This window comes from Telmatherina bonti, assembly GCF_933228915.1.
Source record: "Telmatherina bonti genome assembly, chromosome: 8".
In the NCBI taxonomy this organism is placed as follows: Eukaryota; Metazoa; Chordata; class Actinopteri; order Atheriniformes; family Telmatherinidae; genus Telmatherina; species Telmatherina bonti.
Window position 1 is genome coordinate 21,070,926 of NC_136626.1, and position 20,366 is coordinate 21,091,291.

Below are 20,366 nucleotides of genomic sequence, written 5' to 3' on the forward strand. Positions count from 1 at the left end.
GATGTTGCGCCATGAAGTGATGGAAATATCTTAGCAGCAGGGATATTATAGGTGTCCTTAACACTAAGAAGCTCCAACATGTCTTTTATTATCTGCTTTAGGAAACATGTCCTTTATTAAAGGACATGATTCTGTCCCACAATTCATTGCGACTGTAGCTAATCAGAATTAATCTGAATTATGTTAATCCAGTTGTCGTCAGTATTTTAATGGTTCCGATGTTCTGATGATTTTGTTCATGCTTGTGTCGGCACGAAGGATGGTTTTTCTGTGGATGTGGGATGGGGCAATATGTGTGTGTGTGTGTGTGTGTGTGTGTGTGTGTGTGTGTGTGTGTGTGTGTGTGTGTGTGTGTGTGTGTGTGTGTGTGTGGTCGCGCGGTGGCGTGTGGGAATTACATCTCCAAAAATCTTAGCTGGTCATTGTAATCATAGACATATATGATGTCTATGATCATAATATGGACACATGGACAGGATGTGCGTCAGCAGTCTGTGACAAAAATATCCCGATTTAGTCCATGTTCGTTTACCTTATTATTTTCTAAGCCTTTAAATATATTATATATGATACTAATATAATCAGATTATATTAAACATCTAAAGCTTTTTCTGCAGAATATTACTTTAAAACAGTAGTTTTAAGAAATAAAAACAATCAGATTATCTTTCCTTCAGTACTGCCTTTCATTGTTTTACATTGTGGATTAGGAAAAATACCGTAGAAGATGAAGGTCATCTTTCGTTTTATTTGACCAGCTCAGAGGGGTTTTTTTTCATGACAAAGACTTTCAATTATACAATTTTTTAGTCCAACAGAAGAGTTGAAAAGAAGAGATTAAAAAAACGACAATACACACATCATGTTATTACAATGTTGTATCACTTTAATCCATAACTCTTGTCATATTAAAACACATCTATTTTACATAGTTCAGTTAGCAGCTAAGAAAAACAAATGACATGAACACAGTGAAATGGATGTAATGTCCAGATCTAGTCAGAATGTACAGAGCAAAACTGCAGGATTAACATCTTGTTGAGAAAAAACTGGAATTAGGTGATCTATGGATACATGGTGCATGTTTTCATCTACATCTGACTTGGTTCAGTTTAACAAGGGATTGAAGCTAACCTCTGACAGTCATGTAACAAAGCATAAATACACATAGTAAAACCTCATTCTGGCTGCTGGTGAATGTCCCACAAACTACTTTTCAAAAGAATCATCATGAACACACAGCATGCTGGCTGTCAGTTATACAGGCTCTTGGCTCTCTGTTATTCTACACCGCAAATCACTGTTCTACACTATTTCTGGATAATGAAGATAACAAAGATCTGGTTGGGATAATGCATTTGTTCCACTGACTGATTTACAGTTTTCCAGGGGTTTTGTCACTGAAATGTGTCCCACTTCCGGGGCTGCTATGAAAGCTCTGTCCTTTAGAAGACTGCAGATACTTCAGCAGCCCCAGTTCTTGGCCTCACAGAGACCACCATTAACAAGACATTCAGGCAGTCCTCCACTAAAGATAAATGTTTGTCTACATAAATCTGTTAATCTTCACTTCATCCTCTTAAAACAAGAACAGTTTTTTTATTACCGGTATTTTACAAATAGGACTGAGCAGTGTAAAGGATCTGGGGAGATGGCGGAGGAAGAAGAGAACACAGTGAGCTGATTCTGTTTTTCAAATGTGTACAAAAGGCTCTTTTAGAAATTTACTGGAGGAAATTTTTAAAATGTGACTCACCTATTAAGAAAAAAACAGATATCTACAGTTTTATTAAAACTATTAGATGTGTATGGTGCTATAATGCATGGAAATATTACGGTAGTTCTGAATAATTCACTTGAACTACTTCCAGAACCAGTCATAAGTTTGGGCAAAACTCTTCGTCCCTTATTCTAAATGAAAGGACAGGTGTGTCCAAACGTTTGACAAGTGGTTCACAAGGACAACAAAAGTTTTTATGTTATGATTGGGAACATTTTATGATTCAGTTTCCTTCAGCTCTTCTTAAAATAGACACATTGAGAGTGAAGTCTCACAAATAAAGAAGATCCTATCATATAAGGCTACACCTCCGATGTTCTTTTCCTGAGTTAATGCTCCCAATGCAGAGTTTAACAATTAGAAGAATTTAGAAAAAAAAAAAGAAAGAAAAAAAAACATTTCATGGGGTGACTTGAAATCATCAGTAGAAATATGACCCTGGAACAGGAAAGAACAGAATACTCTCTGTGCCTAATTCCTCTTCTCCCAGGTTTTCCACCAGGGTACCAAACACAAAGCTCATTTCACTGACGGTGGCACCACAGAAGGGTTGAAGCCAAACATGCTGATCCCACATCAGCAGGAAGTCGACTGCTGCAAATGTAACTAACCTTGGTGGGTTTTTGACCTTGGCAGGATGTCAGCATTTTTTGGAAGGTTAGAGTCAGAGGTCAGGGGTCAGAGGTCAAACGTAGAAAAGCCGCACCCTAGAAGTACTTACATGGAGGTCATCGTCATAGAACTTGGTCTCTATGATCACATTACCACTGGAAAAACAAAAATACATATCAGATCACATGTCATATTCTTCTTGGTCATGCTCCAAGATTGCAGATATTAATATAATGAACATGATCAAACTGATGGGATTAAACATGGAAAAAAGACAAATATGTGCTCACAAATCAAAGTTATTCATTTATTGATTGTACAATTTTTTTCCCATAATGCAAATCTTCATAGCAAATTAGAAAAAATAAAGTTGGGACGCTGTGTAAAATGTAAATAAAAACAATGCAATAATTTGCAAATTTCATGAACCCATATTTCAGTTCCAATGGAACTAGCAACAAAAGCAAACAAATATGATAAAATAATATGTTACATCACTCATAAACTATTATTTTGTTGAACAATCCTCTGATGTTTCCACTACAGTCAGGTGTTCTCTGTACTTCCTAATCAGAATTCTGCCCTTGTTAACAGGTATTTAGTCCAACTTCTCATCAGACTAATACTCTAATACTCTGATTTATCCCGGACTGATTTATTTGTTTGTTTGTTTCTTCAACTCAGTTAAATGAAAAAAACAAACAAAAACAGTGTCTTATATAACTAAATTATAATTTAGCAAATTTATAGTTATTGTTCCTTTTTCAGTCTCCAGGTATTTGAGTGACTGTTGTAAAGTCAGCCTTTTCTTGAATGAAAGGGTATGAATACATTTGAGAACGACTTTACATATAACATGAGTCTAGGACTAGAACATAGGGTGGAAATCACAATACGGATGGAAATGAGCTGCTTGGCGGAGGTCTGCACTCTATGAGTGCTTTTCTAGTATTTTCCATCAAATGGTAAAATGTGTCAGTAACATCTGACATTGTTCATGTTCCACTGGGGACAAAATATAGGTTCATGGGATTTGTAAATCATTGCATTGTGTTTTTATTTACATATTTCACAGTGCTCCAAATTATCAGAAATCAAGGTTGTATTTATCATGTTGTTTAAGGTTATAAAAACAATATTTGCATAGCATTGCAGCTTTACTAAATGCAGTTCCTGGTATGACTACATGGAAAAGTCGCTGATTAGGGAGAAAAATAAGAACAGTCTTTGAGAGACTCACGTTAAAACATTGGCTGGCATCATCTGGGACTCTGGAGCTGCTTCTATCAGAGACTGCCATGTGTTGGTGGAGTTGGGGATGACAAAACCAAACTCAAAGAACCATTCTGGACAGAGAAACACATGCAAAGAGCTCAGCAACATAACTGCAATCACTCCTGGGTTGTGCACATTACAACTGAAACAGTGTTTCACAGGCTTCTCCCATGTCTACTGGAAACCTGCAACATAAACAAGTTGTCATGACGTGGACTGTGTCCCCACCCCAGGGACCACCTGTATACCCTTTCCAGGAGGACCCTGAGGACGGTGATGCAAACACAATAAAACATGGATGGAAAAAACACGCACAAAAATCCACTGAGCTTTCTGAAGAAGATACCCTCTCTCCTCATATTCTTCATTTAGGACTTAAACTACTACAGTACATAAAAAGTGGTCAAAGAAGTTTACAGGTTTACAATGTTCTATTTGTGCAGAATGTCAGGAGAAATTTCCTGCTCTGTACTCTGACTGCTGAATTTCCTAGCATACACCATGACCAGTACACTGACTTCAAACCATATATTATTGGACATAATTTTCAGTTCATATGTAATTATCAAAAATAAGAAGGTTGTAAAAGGGAAACATACAGGTCAAGGAAGGTGTCAAAGCTTCAGGAACGAGAAAACATATGTTAAGAGAAATTGGAAAAACCAAAAATTGTTTATGAGCAAAACTTAAAAAAGCAGCTGAAATTAAATGAATGTCCATATAGAAAAGCCTTGTGTAAACAAAGGAAAACAATGTTATGGAGGGGTTACGAGAAGAAGTTAGAGATTGTGGATGTGTTGTCAGTGTTGAATCATCAATCTGTATTGGACAAAGAGATGATGATGGAACTTTGGTTTGGTGAAGGTAAATCATCGAAAGATGACTGTATGAAGAAAATGAGCACATTTCCACCATCACCAGCAATATGGGGCTGATGTCAGATAAAGCACCAGTGGGGATGGTAGCTATTACATCTACAGTAAACACACAGGCAGGCACTGAAATTATTTAGTTTAGCAATCAAAAGAAAGTTTGATAAAGATGAGCTGATTTTTTAGGATGATAATGATGTCATAAGAAAAGTATTTAAACTGTTTTTTGTTTTGTTTTTTTGTAAAGAATAATGTACCAACTCAATGGTAGGACCAGAAAGCAGTCCAGAGCTCAATCGAGACTTGTTTAGGAATGTTTAAGAAAAAAAGAAGAATCCATCCTTTCTTATATTTTTCATTTTGTTTATGATCAGCATTGCAAAGGGGCAGAGCCTTTCCCACCTGTCATCAGATGATGGGTGGGGCACACCCTGGATTGGCATCACAGGATCAACTGCGATACAAACAGCAACACACAACTACTTTGGCATCTCTAAATAACCTAGGTTAGGACTGTTGGAAGAAGCAGAAAAACCTGGAGAAAACCCACACCAAGAGCTTGCAAACTCCAAAAGAACAAGCCAGTGTGCCTCCCATTAAGTTTTTTTGGAATGGGGATTTCAAATCATTTTGGCAAGAAGTCAGGTGTTTTTACTCCATTTTTGGCCTCATGTTTCAGCACCACGATGCAATAGATCATTCCACGATCTCTAACAGTTGCATGTATACTGCCATTAAAACAACAGGATATTGGGCATGCAGTTAAGGCTTTCTAGCAGCGCTGTAAAACGTTCTGACATATATTTTAAAAAATCTATCAATCCTATCAATCAGTTATAAATCTATTAATCTATTTAATGAGGATAATTAAAAGTAGCGACAAGTGATCTAGTGTGACATCATCGAAGTGCAGTCGAATTACATTTCAGGTTTTAATGCCGTTTTAGGCATTTGTAAGTATTTCTTGTTGATTACCTTCTAGACACTGTCCTTTGAAGTAAACTTTCTGCTCCAACCTGAACTTCTCCAATTTCTCAGAGGAAGAAAAGTTCAGTTCTCTGGACACAGCTTTACATTTGAGTATCTTCTTTGGGACACGAGCTGAGGAAACAGGGATAAATCACAATTAATTTTATGACATGACTGGGTTAGTTTTAGCACAGCTTTGATTCCAGATGTGGAGCTGGTTATTCAATCAAAAATCAAAGCCGCCTGGAGTGTTTTTAGGTTTAGTTTGGCCCTTTCACCTTTGAAAGCTCCCTTCTGAAATGACCTCAATCTGCCAAATACACCCCACTATTTAGACCCATTTAAAATGTTCACGCCCTGCGATGGAGTGGCGAGCTGTCCAGGGTGTACCCTGCCTTTTGCTCAAAAAACTGCTGGGATAGGATCTGGCTTCCCCGTGACCCTTCATCGGACCAAGCGTTTAGGACAATGAATGGAAGAATAAAATTTTCACTTTTTTACAGTCATGTCTGAAATAACCAGAAAAATCTGCAAACTTTTATTTTTAAGAATTATCCAAATATTCTACATCTCACAGTTACAAATATTATAATGGTAAATTTGTTCTACCTATTCTTCTGTAAAGCTCCAAATATATCCACACAGACAATAATCCAGACTGCAACATGACTGTTGGGGCTTGGCAATACATAAAAAAATGTATTAAAACCAACATTAAGAATCAATAATCCACATAATTTTGCTCATGTCAATTATTAAAATTGTTTGGAAGTTTAAATTTGCCTTAAATATATTAAAAAATATTAATTAAATTACCATATATATTTTAAAATTGTTTGTTTCTTTTATTTTATTATCAATATATCCTTTTTTATTTTGACAATAATAGCAACAAATGAATTTTAGTTAGCTATAAGGGGAAAAAAAAAACAAGAAACTGAAATAATTGCTCACAAATCGCAATCAGAGTAACCTGTTTAAAAATTCATGGTATTGATTTGAGGTCATATCACCCAGCCCTAATGACTATCGAAACCATTTACTTGGAAAAACTCAGCCTGACCACTCCAAACAGGGTTTACGCCTCAAAATTTAATGCACAATTTGTGTTTATCAACAAAGACTGTCCTCTATGATTCCTACAGCCTGTGCAAATATTCCCTTAAAAACTTTTTAATTCATCTCAAATTAAGAATAATTCTTTATTCTGTTCTAAAGCTAAGTAACTGTATATCGCCTTCACAGCACAAAGATATGAGTGCATTAGCATCACAACATAAAAACTACATCAGTCCATCTGATTGTAAAGCTGTTCCTGTCAATCCAGTAAATCTTACTGTCTGAAAGCAAATAATATTAAACAGTTACAGGGAATTTTGAAAGTCAGTATCTTTATATAATTTAAATAACTTTAAGATAAAACATATAAAATCAGCAGATTGCTTTTATTTCATATTACTTAATTCTTTACATTCCTTGACTCTGCTTAAACCCCAACATGCATTATCTACAGCCCCACGGTAACAACAGTAGATTACAGATGAACGAGAAAGATTTGTTGAATCAAATACAAATTTAAAAAAGGTATTGTTATAAAAAATTAAATAATTAAAGCCTGCAATTAATTGTGTTTTTATAAAATTAAGAAAACTGATCAGATTTGTTGTGTTTAATTTGGAGTTTGGTGTGCAAAGGTACCTTCATGTTCTACTCCTGGTACAGAGAGGTCCTCTGTTCCCTGCCACAGAACTTTACCCGTCTCGGCATCTCGAAGATTCATCCAGTTTCTACCAAGGCAATGTTAAGTAATAACAAAAAAGAAAACAAAAACATCATAACGTAAAGAATCCCCTTGTATACTAACTCCCCTCTGCCTCAAATGTAAGTGCTATTTGTGACTAATCTAATGTACTAATGTACCTAATGTATCTAATGTTCCCACCTGCTGCTCTGAGATAACTCTGTTTTGAGACTAATACACATTTTTTAAGGAACAAAAGACTAAAGATTCTTTTAGTAACCAATATGACACCAGAGATAATGCTACAATTATTCTTTTATGCTACTTACAAAAAAGAATAACAGGCAACAACAGAATTAATAAATGGTTAAGTCAGAAAAACAAAAATACTGTTATGGTTGTGTACAATCAGTAGTTGTATTCTAATATGAGTGAGTACATTATTATATGGAAAGCTTCCCTGTTTCATCATCTAGTATATTTTTTTTCATGACAGCAGAAAAAATCTGTACTAAGTATATATCTTGTTTTAATTCAGAAAAACGTTGTTTGATTTCAAACATCAGACAGACATTTAATATTCAGATGTCAGTGGTGAAGTAAAGGCCAGAACCCCAGAGTTTTTCTTTAGAATAAGAAACACTGGAGCATCCTTTATCAAAGAAAGGACATCATTCTGTCCCACCTTCAGCTTGCAGCTGCAGCTTTCAAAGTAATGCTGAATTATGTTTATCCAGTTGAACTAACTGTGTGTGGTGTGGACAAATATCAAAGCCTGTGACAGTATATAACCGTTTAAGACTATTTTCTATATCTAGAAAAATTATTGCTGTGTAAAAAAAATAAAGACAGAAATTCATAAATCAATTTACCTTTTATTTGTTATTTTGCAGCTGAACAACTGTCACTATGACTTCTCCGCTCTAATATAAACTCTGCTGTTTTTCATTTTTAAAAATTATTTTAACATTGAAACTCAGGCTTTAAGGTTGACAGGTACAGATTAGCTGCCGTATCCAGTCCTCGTGATATTTTTTTTAATGATGTTCCGAAATTTAACAGCTGTGTGATGATATACTTAATCTTAGTAAGAATCCAACACAAGTTGTGTGGAGGAAGAAAACTTTCCTATAAAGACACTGTGGAGACCACATTGCTCATTAATACTATCTGAAGTCAAGTCACACATGCAGTAGACCCCTGAAATCTTCTAGCATTTCCATGGAACTTTTTGTGTGATTTTCCATCTAGCCCTTTGGTAAAATCAGTGGAACATCAGAAGGTGGTCCAACAAAAATTCTTCTAGAGCATTTGCTGCTACTGTTGGTTGAGTGACAGTGGCTGCAGGTGAGAGCTGCAGCCGATTTCTTTTTCTGCTGACCTGTTTGCTTACTTCCACTTTCTACTTGCTATTGTGAATATGCTCAAATATATGCCTAGCTCTGTCTTTAAGCGAGCCCAGCCATAATACTCAACCAAACTGTCTGAATATTCCACTTAAACATTTTGAGTGTTCTTGTGTGAAACCAGCTTGAGTTTTGAGAAAGACGAAATATCCGTCGTATCTCTATAAATAAGACCAGATGTTTTTCAGACTACACTTTAAAAAAGATGTCTGTTTTCTTTGGTACTACATTTTATTTACCAAAAAGTTACCAGCCTAATACAGATAACTGTTTTATGTCAAACCAGTGTGAAGACAGAATACAAAATTTGCCAGAATATTTGTTACTTTGAGTTCTGAGATATTTTAGATGACAAAAATCCACTCTGCTGCTGCCATTGTTTTGAGCTGCTGTTGGCTTAGCTTTTCTGTCAGTTCAGTGCAGGAAAGGCACTGATTACTCATAAGTACTTTACACAACCTCTTATCAAAATATCAGACTCGCTAAACCACAGCCGCTTCATTAGAAGATTATTCACTGGATGTGTGTCACATCTAGATACTACTCAATGTGTGATTCATGGTGATGCAAGTATATCTGCCTGCACTGCTCTCACCAATAAAAAGTGAAGGAACAGTGGGTATTTAACAAACCCAGGTGGTCTTGACAATGGTCCTTCAAAAAGTTAACAGTGCATAGCCATCAGAGATGAAGCTGAACATATATCAGGTCATAAACTGGCTTAAAATGAAAGTTTCACACAGCTGAAACGTTTTCAGGACAAGTTCCAGATAGGGCGACGTGTGAAAATCCAAATGTCCGCAGCATTTAATCCGGACTTGTGGAGATCTCTCAACCAGCTCATGAGTAAAATCTTCACATGCTCATTTAAGGCAATAACTCAATGCAGCAGTAAATCTTCCAAAGTATTTATTGCATTTTGTATGAATTGCTTCATGCTCTTTTGGCTAATATTATGGCTTCATTCATTCATTCATATGTGCTATACGTTATTCTAAAAATCTCTGGGTTCATATGAAAAAATAACTTTAGTAACATAAAATGTTACATCATTTGTGAAGCCCCTTATTCAACTTCACTACCACCATCAACCAACTCAGAACAAACAAGCCACAGAACTATTAAGAACTCAACTAACATTACTTGTCGTAATCCACATCTGCTGTGACTGCACCTGCCTTCAGAAAGCCTTGTGGGTTAGATCCCACTGACAGCAGGATGTAACACCAGCACCATCCCCCACCTCATCCTTTGGCCTCCTGGTAGTGTGCTGAGTTGAAAGGTTTCTTTAATCTCCTCAAGTGTAACTAAATCTAATCTCCTTCATCAAATTCATTATCCATCAAACCTTCCACAATAATCCTGGCTGCGCAGTTGCATTTTCTCATTAATGTTTATGCACCAGGTTAGCCAATTCATTGACAGGTAAAAACCATCACTCTGTTCACACCTGATAATATAAGCAGGTTAAGTATGTAAAGTAGTAGGATGTCTAGAGAACTCTATCAGAACATATTAACATTAGGGTCTCTCTGTTAATAGCTGCTGTCACTGGTCTACACTTATGTCTTAATTAATCAAAGTAAACAAAGTCCTCCAACCCAACAGTAAAAAAAAACAAAGGACAATTTTCAGTTCAATCAGTTTAGGAATAAAAATTTTTTTTTATTCCAAGCTTCATTATCAGACGTCGGTGTACCAATTTAGAAAAATTAAATTCTAATTTAATTCTGCTTATTCCTAAATGTGATGTACTACAAATAACTGCATTCATTTTGGTACCAAGCTGGACATGATTGTCCAACACCATGTGAAGCAGTAAAAACACTCTTTACTGATTTAGTTTCTAATTTTCCAGTGTTGAACATTCAGGGTGATACATTTGCTAAGAAATGTATATTACAAAAAAGGAAAAAAATCACTAGTATGCATATTGTCTGAGAATAAGTCACTCATAAACTTGGGAGGTTGCCCTGCTCACCTTTCCAAATGTCTCTACAGATGCCCTAAAGGGACAAACGAAACACTAGCACAAACACAACATCAATGGGCTCCAGCATCTTCCACAGCCACCATAGTTCAGAATTGGGTAGGGGATACTATGCTGGTTTCAAGTTGCCGTTTGTGCTGTTAGGTGCCACTTCATCCTTCACACCACAGCTTTACCACCACTTTTTTCTATAACATGCTGCTTACACAAATATCTCAACTTTACCGTGAGTGCAGACATTCGCAATATCATACCAGCAACTGATCCAGTGCTGCATCGGATGAAAATGGAAATTTTGGTCAAACTAGTAGTCAGTTAAAAGATACACCATTTGTACATGATACTTTTTACAATATAACTCCACTAGCAGTACACTGGCGATCATCTGAATCCTAGACTAACATGTACCCAAACAAGAACAAAATCTATCAGAACATAAACATGCAGGATTAGCAGCACATTACAATCTTTACATCTTAGTATAACTGCACAACACACTTTAAGAGTAAAGACAATAATTGAATTTATCTAAAAGTTTGGAGTAAGATAAGTAGAGTACCTCTAATGTATACTCCTGATTACAATACTGGCACCTAATCTGCACACCTGATTGAAGTTTTATGGACTTAAATGAACAATATAACAATAAAATTGTGCAATCATGATTATTTGAAATAACTCTTTATCATGGTTGCTTAATTGTTATAATCATGTTTATTTCTTTATTTTAAAACACATGGGCTGAATTGACAAAAAATATATTTCCTCATAACTGTCTCTGCTATTCCCTGTTATGAGTACAACAACTTTATTAACATGTGATTCGACAAAGAGAAAGCCTTATGTTCATAAGATCAGCCAAAAATATTATTGTAACCCACCTCTTAAACAGATTAACTCTCCTTAAATTCGGGATCAACAAATTAAAGACGCTAGTAAAACCATTCCAGGCTTTGTTCCTAGTTTCCCAATACCCTAGGTATTATCACAAATCTCAACAGAAGCATTAGTTTGATTTCTCAACAGAACACTGATATTCTGACAGTGTTATTGGAAAGCCTTTTTTTTTTGGAAATTATAACACCATCAAACTTCATCTAAAATTCACAACTCTCAGTGTAAACAAAATCAATGAGACAGGAGGTAAAGGTGAGACTGACCAACTACAAACATGAACCAGATGATTCAATGACATTATCCTCATCGGATATCAGAACGCCTCTTCTTATCGTAGCTCCCATAACAAGTTTATTTTTGTTCTACTTTTACATGGGAAAAAACGCCACAAGGTAGAGTCTCTCTTTTTTTTTATCTGGCGAATCGCAACCCCCTATATACAGTATTATCTTTGTTTCATAACATCAAATAATCACCGGTAGCCGCAACGTAGCGGATGTCCAGTGACTCATTAGCTACAGTAGCTAGCAGGACCGTCACAAGATGCTACAACTGTGGTCCTGCTGGAAGATGATGTTATCTTACTAACTAGTAATAAACACAGTTCTCATAATACACCATGTCCAACCTCCAAAGAAAAGCACTAACAAACAGAAGAAAAGGATACAGTTTAAAGCCTTTCAAAATTTCCTTGGCCCTGTCTTCGTCTGAAGACATTTCAGGAATCGTTTGTTTTCGAATCCGAGCGACGATCCAGAACTTGCTGAAATAACAAAACTGCTTCTAACTTTAGCTTAGCCTGCTAAATAACTGCACACTTATTATTCGCTTGGAATAGCGCATGCAATATGCAATTAGCCCAGTATAGCTGGACTCCAGGCTAAATCCGATTCCAATAATGCAATCAGCTAAATATACCTCGCTCGCAAACAGACAGTTACAACAGCCACACAATGGCAAGGGTAACTCCCAGGAGCCAATCACAGGGAGAATAAGAAGTATGGGCGGGATTACGGCTGATAGAGACGCGTCACCAGTAGCAACGCTACGCACAATACAAATGTATTAATGCTGCATTCGATTGAAAATGGAAACTCGAAATTTTCAAACTTAACAACAAAACCACGATAGCGCCAAAAGACTAATGTTTTTCTTCAGCTGACTTGGTTGAAATTATTTAAATCGTACTTGTGCGTTTTAAGTAATTTCTACCGAAAGAAATATAGAGGAAAAAAATTACACTCTTTAATCTCTAATTATTAGGTCTAATACCCGTTTAATATTAGAACTGTTCATCAAACGAAACATTTTATGCTTAGCATAAGTTTCTACTCATTAGTTTCTGCTGTTAACGTGTTTGTATGTGTGAGTGTACATACATACATACATACAGTACACACACACACACACACACACACACACACACACACACATATATATATATATATATATATATATATATATATATATATATATATATATATATATATATATATATATATATATATATATATATATACTGTCATTCTTCTAACAAGAACTGTCTTCTCCTGAACACTTCCAAGACCAGAGATCTACATCACACAGAAAGTCAGTCTGTAGTGATGGAGAGGAAAGAGAGAATGTGAAGACCCACAGGTACCTTGGGGTGGTTCTGGACCAAAGGGTGGAATGGTCAGCCAACACAAACACAGCGTACAGGAAGGTAAAGAGTCGCCTTTTCAGGTCCTTTGATGTCTGCAGTGACCTGCTGCAGATGTTTTATCACACTGTCATCGCAAGTATGATGTTTTACGCTGGTGTCTGCTGGGGGAGCAGCATTACAAACAAGGACTGCAAACGTCTGGACAAAGTGGTCTGGAAGGCTAGTTCTGTCCTAGGCAGAAGTCTGGACCCTGTCAGAGCTGTGGATGAGCAGAGGATGAGAAGAAAACTTCATGGTATTTCGGATAATAAAAAACATCCCCTCCATAATACCCTGGCAGGACAGAGGAGCAGCTGCAGTGGGAGCAGGACTGAGAGGTTCAGAACGTCCTTCATTCCAAATGCAATTAGACTGTTTAATATTAATCTTTAATTTAATCTATTTATCTTCTTTTTTTTTTTAAAGGAACTGTTGCAACACCCTGAATTTCCCCCCTGGGCATGAATAAAGTATCTATCTATCTATCTAATCTATCTATATATTCACTGCTCAAAAATTAAAGGGAACACTAAAGTAAGACGTTGGAGATCTGCGGCAGATGTTCTCCTGAGGGATCTCCTCCCAGACCTGGACTAAAGCATCCGCCAACTCCTGGACAGTCTGTGATGCAACTTGGCGTTGGTGGATGGAGCAAGACATGATGTCCCAGATGTGCTCAATTGGATTCAGGTCTGGGGAACGGGCGGGCCAGTCCATAACATCAATGCCTTCGTATTGCAGGAACTACTGACACCCTCCAGCCACATGTAGTCTTCTAGCATTGTCTTGCATTAGGAGGAACCCAGGGCCAACAGCACCAGCAAACGGTCACACAGAGGGTCTGAGGATCTCATCTCGGTACCTAATGGCAGTCAGGCTACCTCTGGCAAGCACATGGAGGACTTTGCGGCTCTCCAAAGAAATGCCACCCCACACCATTACTCACCCACTGCTTTCATGCTGGAGGATGTTGCAGGCAGCAGAACGTTCTCCACGGCGTCTCCAGACTGTCACATCTGCTCAATGTGAACCTTCTTTCATCTGTGAAGAGCACAGGGCGCCAGTGGCAATTTTGCCAATCTTGGTGTTCTATGGCAAATGCCAAACATCCTGTACGGTGTTGGGCTGTAAGCACAACCCCCACCTGTGGACGTCGGGCCCTCATACCAACCTCATGGATCTGACTTTTTGAGTAGACACATGCTTATTTGTAGCCTGTTGGAGCTAATTTTGCAGGGCTCTGGCAGTGCTCCTCCTGTTCCTCCTTGCACAAAGGAGGTGGTAGTGGTCCTGCTGCTGGGTTATTGACCTCCCACGGCTCCTCCACGTCTCCTGATGTACTGGCCTGTCTCCTGATAGTGTGTCGATGCTCTGGACACTACACTGAGACAGCAAACTTTCTTGGCACAGCTTGCATTGATGTGCCATCCTGGATGAGCTGCACTACCTGGGCCACTTGTGTGGGTTGTAGACTCCATCACATGCTACCACTAGAGTGTAAACACCACCAGCATTTAAAAGTGACCAAAACATCATCAGCCAAAAAGCATCGGAACTGCTAAGTGGTCTGTGGTCGCCCCTGCAGAACCAGCAGCCTCTGGAACACCTCCTCAAATGAATTATATACTACAGTATTAAATTTCCCTTTGGGGATTAATAAAGTATTTTTCATTTCATAAATAAATATTAATATAACTATCCTGTGAATTTAACAAGCAAACCTTCTCCAACAAACCTTAATTTAGAGCTGAATAACACAAGGATGTTGGAGATAACCCATTTGTCTGTGTGTTGGACAAGGGACGCATCGAAAAGTTACAGGCTAGTAAATCACAAAGACCAGAATAGGGCACACCTGGCTTAAAGCATAGTTGAATCAACATAAATTATTTTGTTTTTAGAAAGGAGGACCTGCTGCTCATCATCGAAACCAAAACAGTGAGGCACAGGACAAGAATTTTGTATTTAAACAGAACTTTTATTAAGTGACCATTTAGTCCTTCTTTGCTGCAGCCTTTCTCATGGCAGCCAGCACGTTGCTCAGCTCCTCTCTCTTTCTCTTGGCCCGAATGTGAGTGCCAATCTGAAGAAAAAACACAATTGCCGACATTACAAAGGGATTTAATATGAACAGATTTTAATTGATACAATTGCCATTTCAATACTTTACTAAATTCCATACTTTCCACAACTTCCAGGCTTCTTGGTTGATTTCTTAGACTATTTTTGACGTTTTAAGTTCCCACAATTGATTAATATGGTATTGAATTCCAATATAATGTGTATAATCTGACCATATTTGATGGAAGAAAGAAATTTGGGTACTGTAGCTCTCAAATGATGAGTTCCACAGCTATACATTTTATTCAATATGCAATGCAGTATAATGGTAAATGGTAATGGACTTGTACTTCTATAGCGCTTTTCTAGTCATACAGACCACTCAAAGCGCTTTACACTACTTGTCACATTCACCCATTCACACACACACTCACTCAACACACTCATACCCCGATAGGCACATCGGGGGGCAGTGTCTTGCCCTAGGACACTTCGGCATTTCAGGGGAAGCCTGGAATCGATCCCCCAACTTACCAGTTGAAGGACAACTGCTCTTCCTCCTGAGCTAATAAAAAAAAAAAAAAAAAAAAAAAAAAAAAAAAAAAAAAGATCTATAAAGGGTTATAATGCCCATCAACATGAGGGGGGGGGGGGGGGGGGGGGGGTAAAAGTAACAAATCAAATGGGAAAAAGTTGCATTTTCAATGGCATCTGTTGAACCTTCTTGAATAAAAAAACGATGAGAACAACCAATAAGGTGCAGCTGCTCCAAACAATCTATAGCTGGCCTTTTTTATTTGATCCCTTGAGAGCCACTGTCCTGCTGGTTTAAGATATTTCCCTGTTTCTACAAACCTCAAACTAAATATTATGGCCATCACATTGTGCACAATGACTTAATTGACCGAATTAAACCAATCACATGACAGTTGGATACCAAATAGGAAAATTATTTTGCCTTGATGACTGGCCAAAATAAACTGATCAACTGAATAAACTGAATCCCCAAATCAGAACTTAAAAAAAAACAACAATAAATTTTGTTTTTGCCACCCAGAAAAGATAAAAAATTACTGACTGCGCAGTTTGCAAAACCCTTTAGAATGAAGTCTTCCAGAAAAAGAAAGCCCGAGTTATATGAAGATGTTCAGTTTTATAATGGTACAATCATCACAGAATGCAGTTTTCTTGGGTCAGCTAATGCAAAAAGCTTATTTGTACTAATTTCGCTTAAGAGTAACTCCATCAGATATGGGAAAACCAGCTCCTCCGGCAACTGTGAATGTACATCCAATCCAAAGTCAAATAAGAATAAAAAAAAAAAAAAATGTTTTTTTTATTACAGTTGTGGCAATAATTCCAACGTTTTGCTGTGCTATTTAACACTTTTTTTCCCCAATGTAACAATCAAAACCCATTTGTTCAGCAAATAGGACATTTGTTAGATGTTGTCAAGGATTGTTAACCAGTCTAATTCTAGTCAACAAATGAAATTAATAAAAGGACACATTGGTGTGTCTCACAAGGTTTTCAGGCAGCACTAGAAGCAGGTAGGAGTCGCGTTAAGTTATGATGCTCACCCTCTTCTTGATAAACTTGAGGGCCCTCTTGTCCTTAGACACCTTCAGCAACTCCATGGCTCGTCTCTCATATGGAGCAAAACCACAAACTTCACGGATCATGTCCCGAACAAATTTGCTGTGTTTGGTCAAACGCTGCACAGAAACAATAAAAAAAAAATCAGTACTTTATATTTTATGAACAACTGGAAGCAATTAATGGTCAACGAACAAATGACAAAAACGTGTGACATGATATCACACCTATAAGAACAAGAATGACAACAATGACAGGAGTTGACCTCCCTAAGAAAGGAATAAAACTAAAAATGAGCTCTGGTTCAACTCATATCAGCAGATACTTACTCCACGTCTGCGGCTGTGTTTCGGGGCAGTTACATTTTTGGTGACAGGATGACCTTTGTTAAGGCCAACAGCCATAGGGTAGCGTATAGCCATGTCTGCAAAACAAAAACACAAGGTTGAGTGTATATTTCCTTAAAAAGAAGAAAAAGCCACATTTCACAAATTAAACTTCTTTACTTGAAGAAGGCTTGATTAAAACAAATATTTATTGAGAGAACGTTTTTTCCCCATTTACGAAGTGTTAAATTTAGTCTACAAGACACTATTAGGTCATTTCAGAAATTACCAGACCAGTGGACGCATTGCATAAATTAAATTAAATGTTAAACAACCAGTAATGGAAGTGAATAATTTCGTTAACTGCAGAATAAAAACAACAGGATGGTGAATATGTCCATACAAAACTCACTATGCAAGGACTAGGACAACAGCCTGTAACCTAACATGTGAATACTACATCTTTTTGCCTGTTTTCACGTAAATTGATATGCTGTCCAGGGTTTGCAAATATGTGGCCAGCTCCAAGATTCAGAATTGATCAACATCACTCGTTCCACATTCATAAGTGTTGTCCGAGGCATTCAGTCAGTTTTTTTAAAACAACAAATGCACATTCAAATGACATGTTTCATGCAATATGTGGGTTTCATCAAGCTACTGCTTCTATATCGTTGACACACTGAAACATGGAGGGTAGTAGGAACGTGTGTCAATTTATTCGGTAGACATAAGTGTTTAATAATGACGGCTTCTCTGCTTGTTACTATAAAGCTTGGGATGTTATTTAAACGCCGCTGAAATTATAATCCACAACTATTGGGACTAATTGTCTGCTGCGGTGTGTTGTTAGTCAAATACATCAAATCTGTGGCTTGTTACCATTTTTCGACAGTTCCGGAGCAAACTATATCACAATACTAATAGGAGATGTACAATTAAATTAGTGAATATCTTAAATGTAAACATCTAGACCTAAAGTCAATTGATGGCAAAGATCTGTGATGGATTCTATCGCATTGTAGTCGACATTAAAATCCTACCTGGTGTCGATGGTGGCGATCAAGCCGGAAGGACTGTTGGCTGGAAGAGGCGGGTACTGAAAGACTTGACCCGGAAGTCACCTCTGTATGGTACTGATGCCCGCCAGCGCCACTGTGGACTGGAAGAGATACTACAATTAAATTGGGTTTATGTTTTCACCACCCATTTCATTGAACTAACTGTGTGCATGATTGTAATGCTTTTAGGTGCACAGAGAACCATCTGCGTACCTTAGTATGAATGAACTGAGTAGCTATTAGGTCTGCTTAGAGTAACCAGTGATAATTCTTCCGTGAATATACTGCTATACATCAAATCACCAAAATGTCTAATGTTTATATCTAGATAGTAAACAATGCAAATAAATAAATAAATAAAAGCTTAAAGGTGAGAAAACTTATCTTATAAGTCATTCTACTGACATAACAGGTCAACATTTATGTGGTGCATATAGAAACCTTTTAGCCACACATTTTTACCAATTTTGTATAAACTGGTGATCCAAAGCCACATTTGCAGTCAACCTCAGTTCTTAATGAGCCTAGTGGAAATAATAACTTTGTAAGGTTCTTATTGATTAATATCCCCAAACATATTTCATTTCAGCATGTTTTTTGTCGGAGCAGTCCTTCACTATGCAACAAATTGTTTACAATGTAGTAGATGCCAAAAAGGCTCACTTTCCCTATATGTTTAGAGGCTCCCGTTCCCATTAAAGGGCTAGGTTCCCAAAACTCCCTAAATCTTTTTACAGTGTTTTGCTCTGTAAACTAAAATTCTACAAAATATTGCATTAGGCTTTTTTGCCCTTAATTTATTGATTATTCTCTCACAGAAATTGGCACAGAGTTGTGAGCCATGGCTCATTCTTGCTTGGAAAGACTATGTTTTCTATGGATGTTCCATTTTACAAATCATGGCATCCTTATGTCATTTTTCAGTCTAAAAGGGGAATATTTTGTGACACTACAACAACTATGTTATAATAATATTTATGTCAGTGACTGACTGATCAATCCTTGTTGTGCAAAGGAGAGATCCCACAAGTCTTTCCTCCCTGAAGCTGTCAAACTTCACACTAAACACTTGTAAACTATATTTATATATCTACATACATGTTTATGTACATATTTACATACTATATACTGACCAGACCATAAACTGTACATACTTTACATATAATTTATTTGTGTGTTATTTTTTTTATTTTATGTTTATTTTATTTTTTCCTGTTATGTTGCAACAAGACCATTTCTCTACTGAGGAGAATAATAAAGGTTTTCTTATTCTTACTATTGTGATGTCTTTTCTGATTCTGTCACAACTTTTTGAAAATGTTTTGCTCACATCAAGATGAAAATTTGTCAAACATTGACTAAATACTTTAAAGCAGAAAATAAATACAACTAGAAAAGTACTCGGAGGGCGCAAACTTCCGCCAAGCACAATGTTAACGAATCCTTTTAGAAAATCCTGGATCCAAATGGTGATCTGGATCATCACCAAAATTGAACGAGTTCTTCCTTTTCACATTTACAACAAATCCTGCAAAATTTAATGAAATCCGTCCATAACTTTTTGAATTATCTTGAACACAAACAGACAGACAGACAGACAAACAGATAAACGTCAGCAAATAAATACTTCCTTGGCAGAGGTAATAAAAAGAATTTAACTCATATGTCTTTTACAACAATAACCGTTCCACACATAAGCTGTCATCACTTTAGGCTAAATGATAAAGGATCGGTCTGGTTTGACCTCGTTGTGACCCAAATCCTACAATTGTTCCAACTGGCAGAGTGTGAACTTTGATGTGATGGAAATGCAATCTCCATGTCCCAGTTTCTGAGGTAATTCGTTTTCTTTAGATTTTTACAACAGATTTGATGTTATAACTGTGTATAAAAATGTCTGAACAGTGCTTTCCTTTGTAAAAGAAAAATTATTCGAAGATATCAGCCACTGCTGTTTAGAAGTCATCAACGGCTTCAAATGCAGGGCTTGGCAATCATACACCTAATGATACATCTACTTAAATGTATGTTATGTTTATAATTTAACTTCTAGGTTAAAACTGTTATTTTTGTCTAATGAAATATTTTGGATTGTG

General features: G+C 37.0%; 2 protein-coding genes across 2 annotated transcripts; both read right to left on the bottom strand.

Moving 5' to 3' along the window:
• Nucleotides 1-871: 871 nt before the first annotated feature.
• Nucleotides 872-12,425, bottom strand: pde6d (phosphodiesterase 6D, cGMP-specific, rod, delta). The gene is made up of 5 exons (XM_079245552.1): nt 12,210-12,425; nt 7,207-7,295; nt 5,515-5,640; nt 3,633-3,738; nt 872-2,547 (listed from the first exon to the last, which is right to left on the bottom strand). Exons 1-5 carry the CDS (start codon nt 12,257-12,259, stop codon nt 2,466-2,468), a joined length of 453 nt encoding a protein of 150 aa, XP_079101678.1. The 5' UTR covers nt 12,260-12,425; the 3' UTR covers nt 872-2,465.
• Nucleotides 12,426-15,183: 2,758 nt separating this feature from the next.
• rpl36 (ribosomal protein L36) lies at nt 15,184-18,299 on the bottom strand. The gene is made up of 4 exons (XM_079245221.1): nt 18,253-18,299; nt 17,213-17,307; nt 16,868-17,002; nt 15,184-15,309 (listed from the first exon to the last, which is right to left on the bottom strand). The coding sequence occupies exons 2-4, from the start codon at nt 17,303-17,305 to the stop codon at nt 15,220-15,222; spliced, it is 318 nt and encodes a 105-aa protein (XP_079101347.1). The 5' UTR covers nt 17,306-17,307; nt 18,253-18,299; the 3' UTR covers nt 15,184-15,219.
• Between the last annotated feature and the right edge of the window lie 2,067 nt (nt 18,300-20,366).

Excerpts from the sequence above, each read along its gene's own strand:
- pde6d (XM_079245552.1), bottom strand. The coding sequence starts at position 12,259 with ATGTCTTCAGACGAAGACAGGGCCAAGGAAATTTTGAAAGGCTTTAAA. Across the intron at positions 7,296-12,209 it reads ATTTTGAAAGGCTTTAAACT|AAACTGGATGAATCTTCGAG; the intron begins GTATCCTTTTCT and ends TTGCCTTGGTAG. Across the intron at positions 2,548-3,632 it reads ATGCCAGCCAATGTTTTAAC|TGGTAATGTGATCATAGAGA; the intron begins GTGAGTCTCTCA and ends TTGTTTTTCCAG.
- rpl36 (XM_079245221.1), bottom strand. The coding sequence starts at position 17,305 with ATGGCTATACGCTACCCTATGGCTGTTGGCCTTAACAAAGGTCATCCT. Across the intron at positions 17,003-17,212 it reads AACACAGCCGCAGACGTGGA|CGTTTGACCAAACACAGCAA; the intron begins GTAAGTATCTGC and ends GTTTCTGTGCAG. Across the intron at positions 15,310-16,867 it reads TCAAGTTTATCAAGAAGAGG|ATTGGCACTCACATTCGGGC; the intron begins GTGAGCATCATA and ends TTTTTTCTTCAG.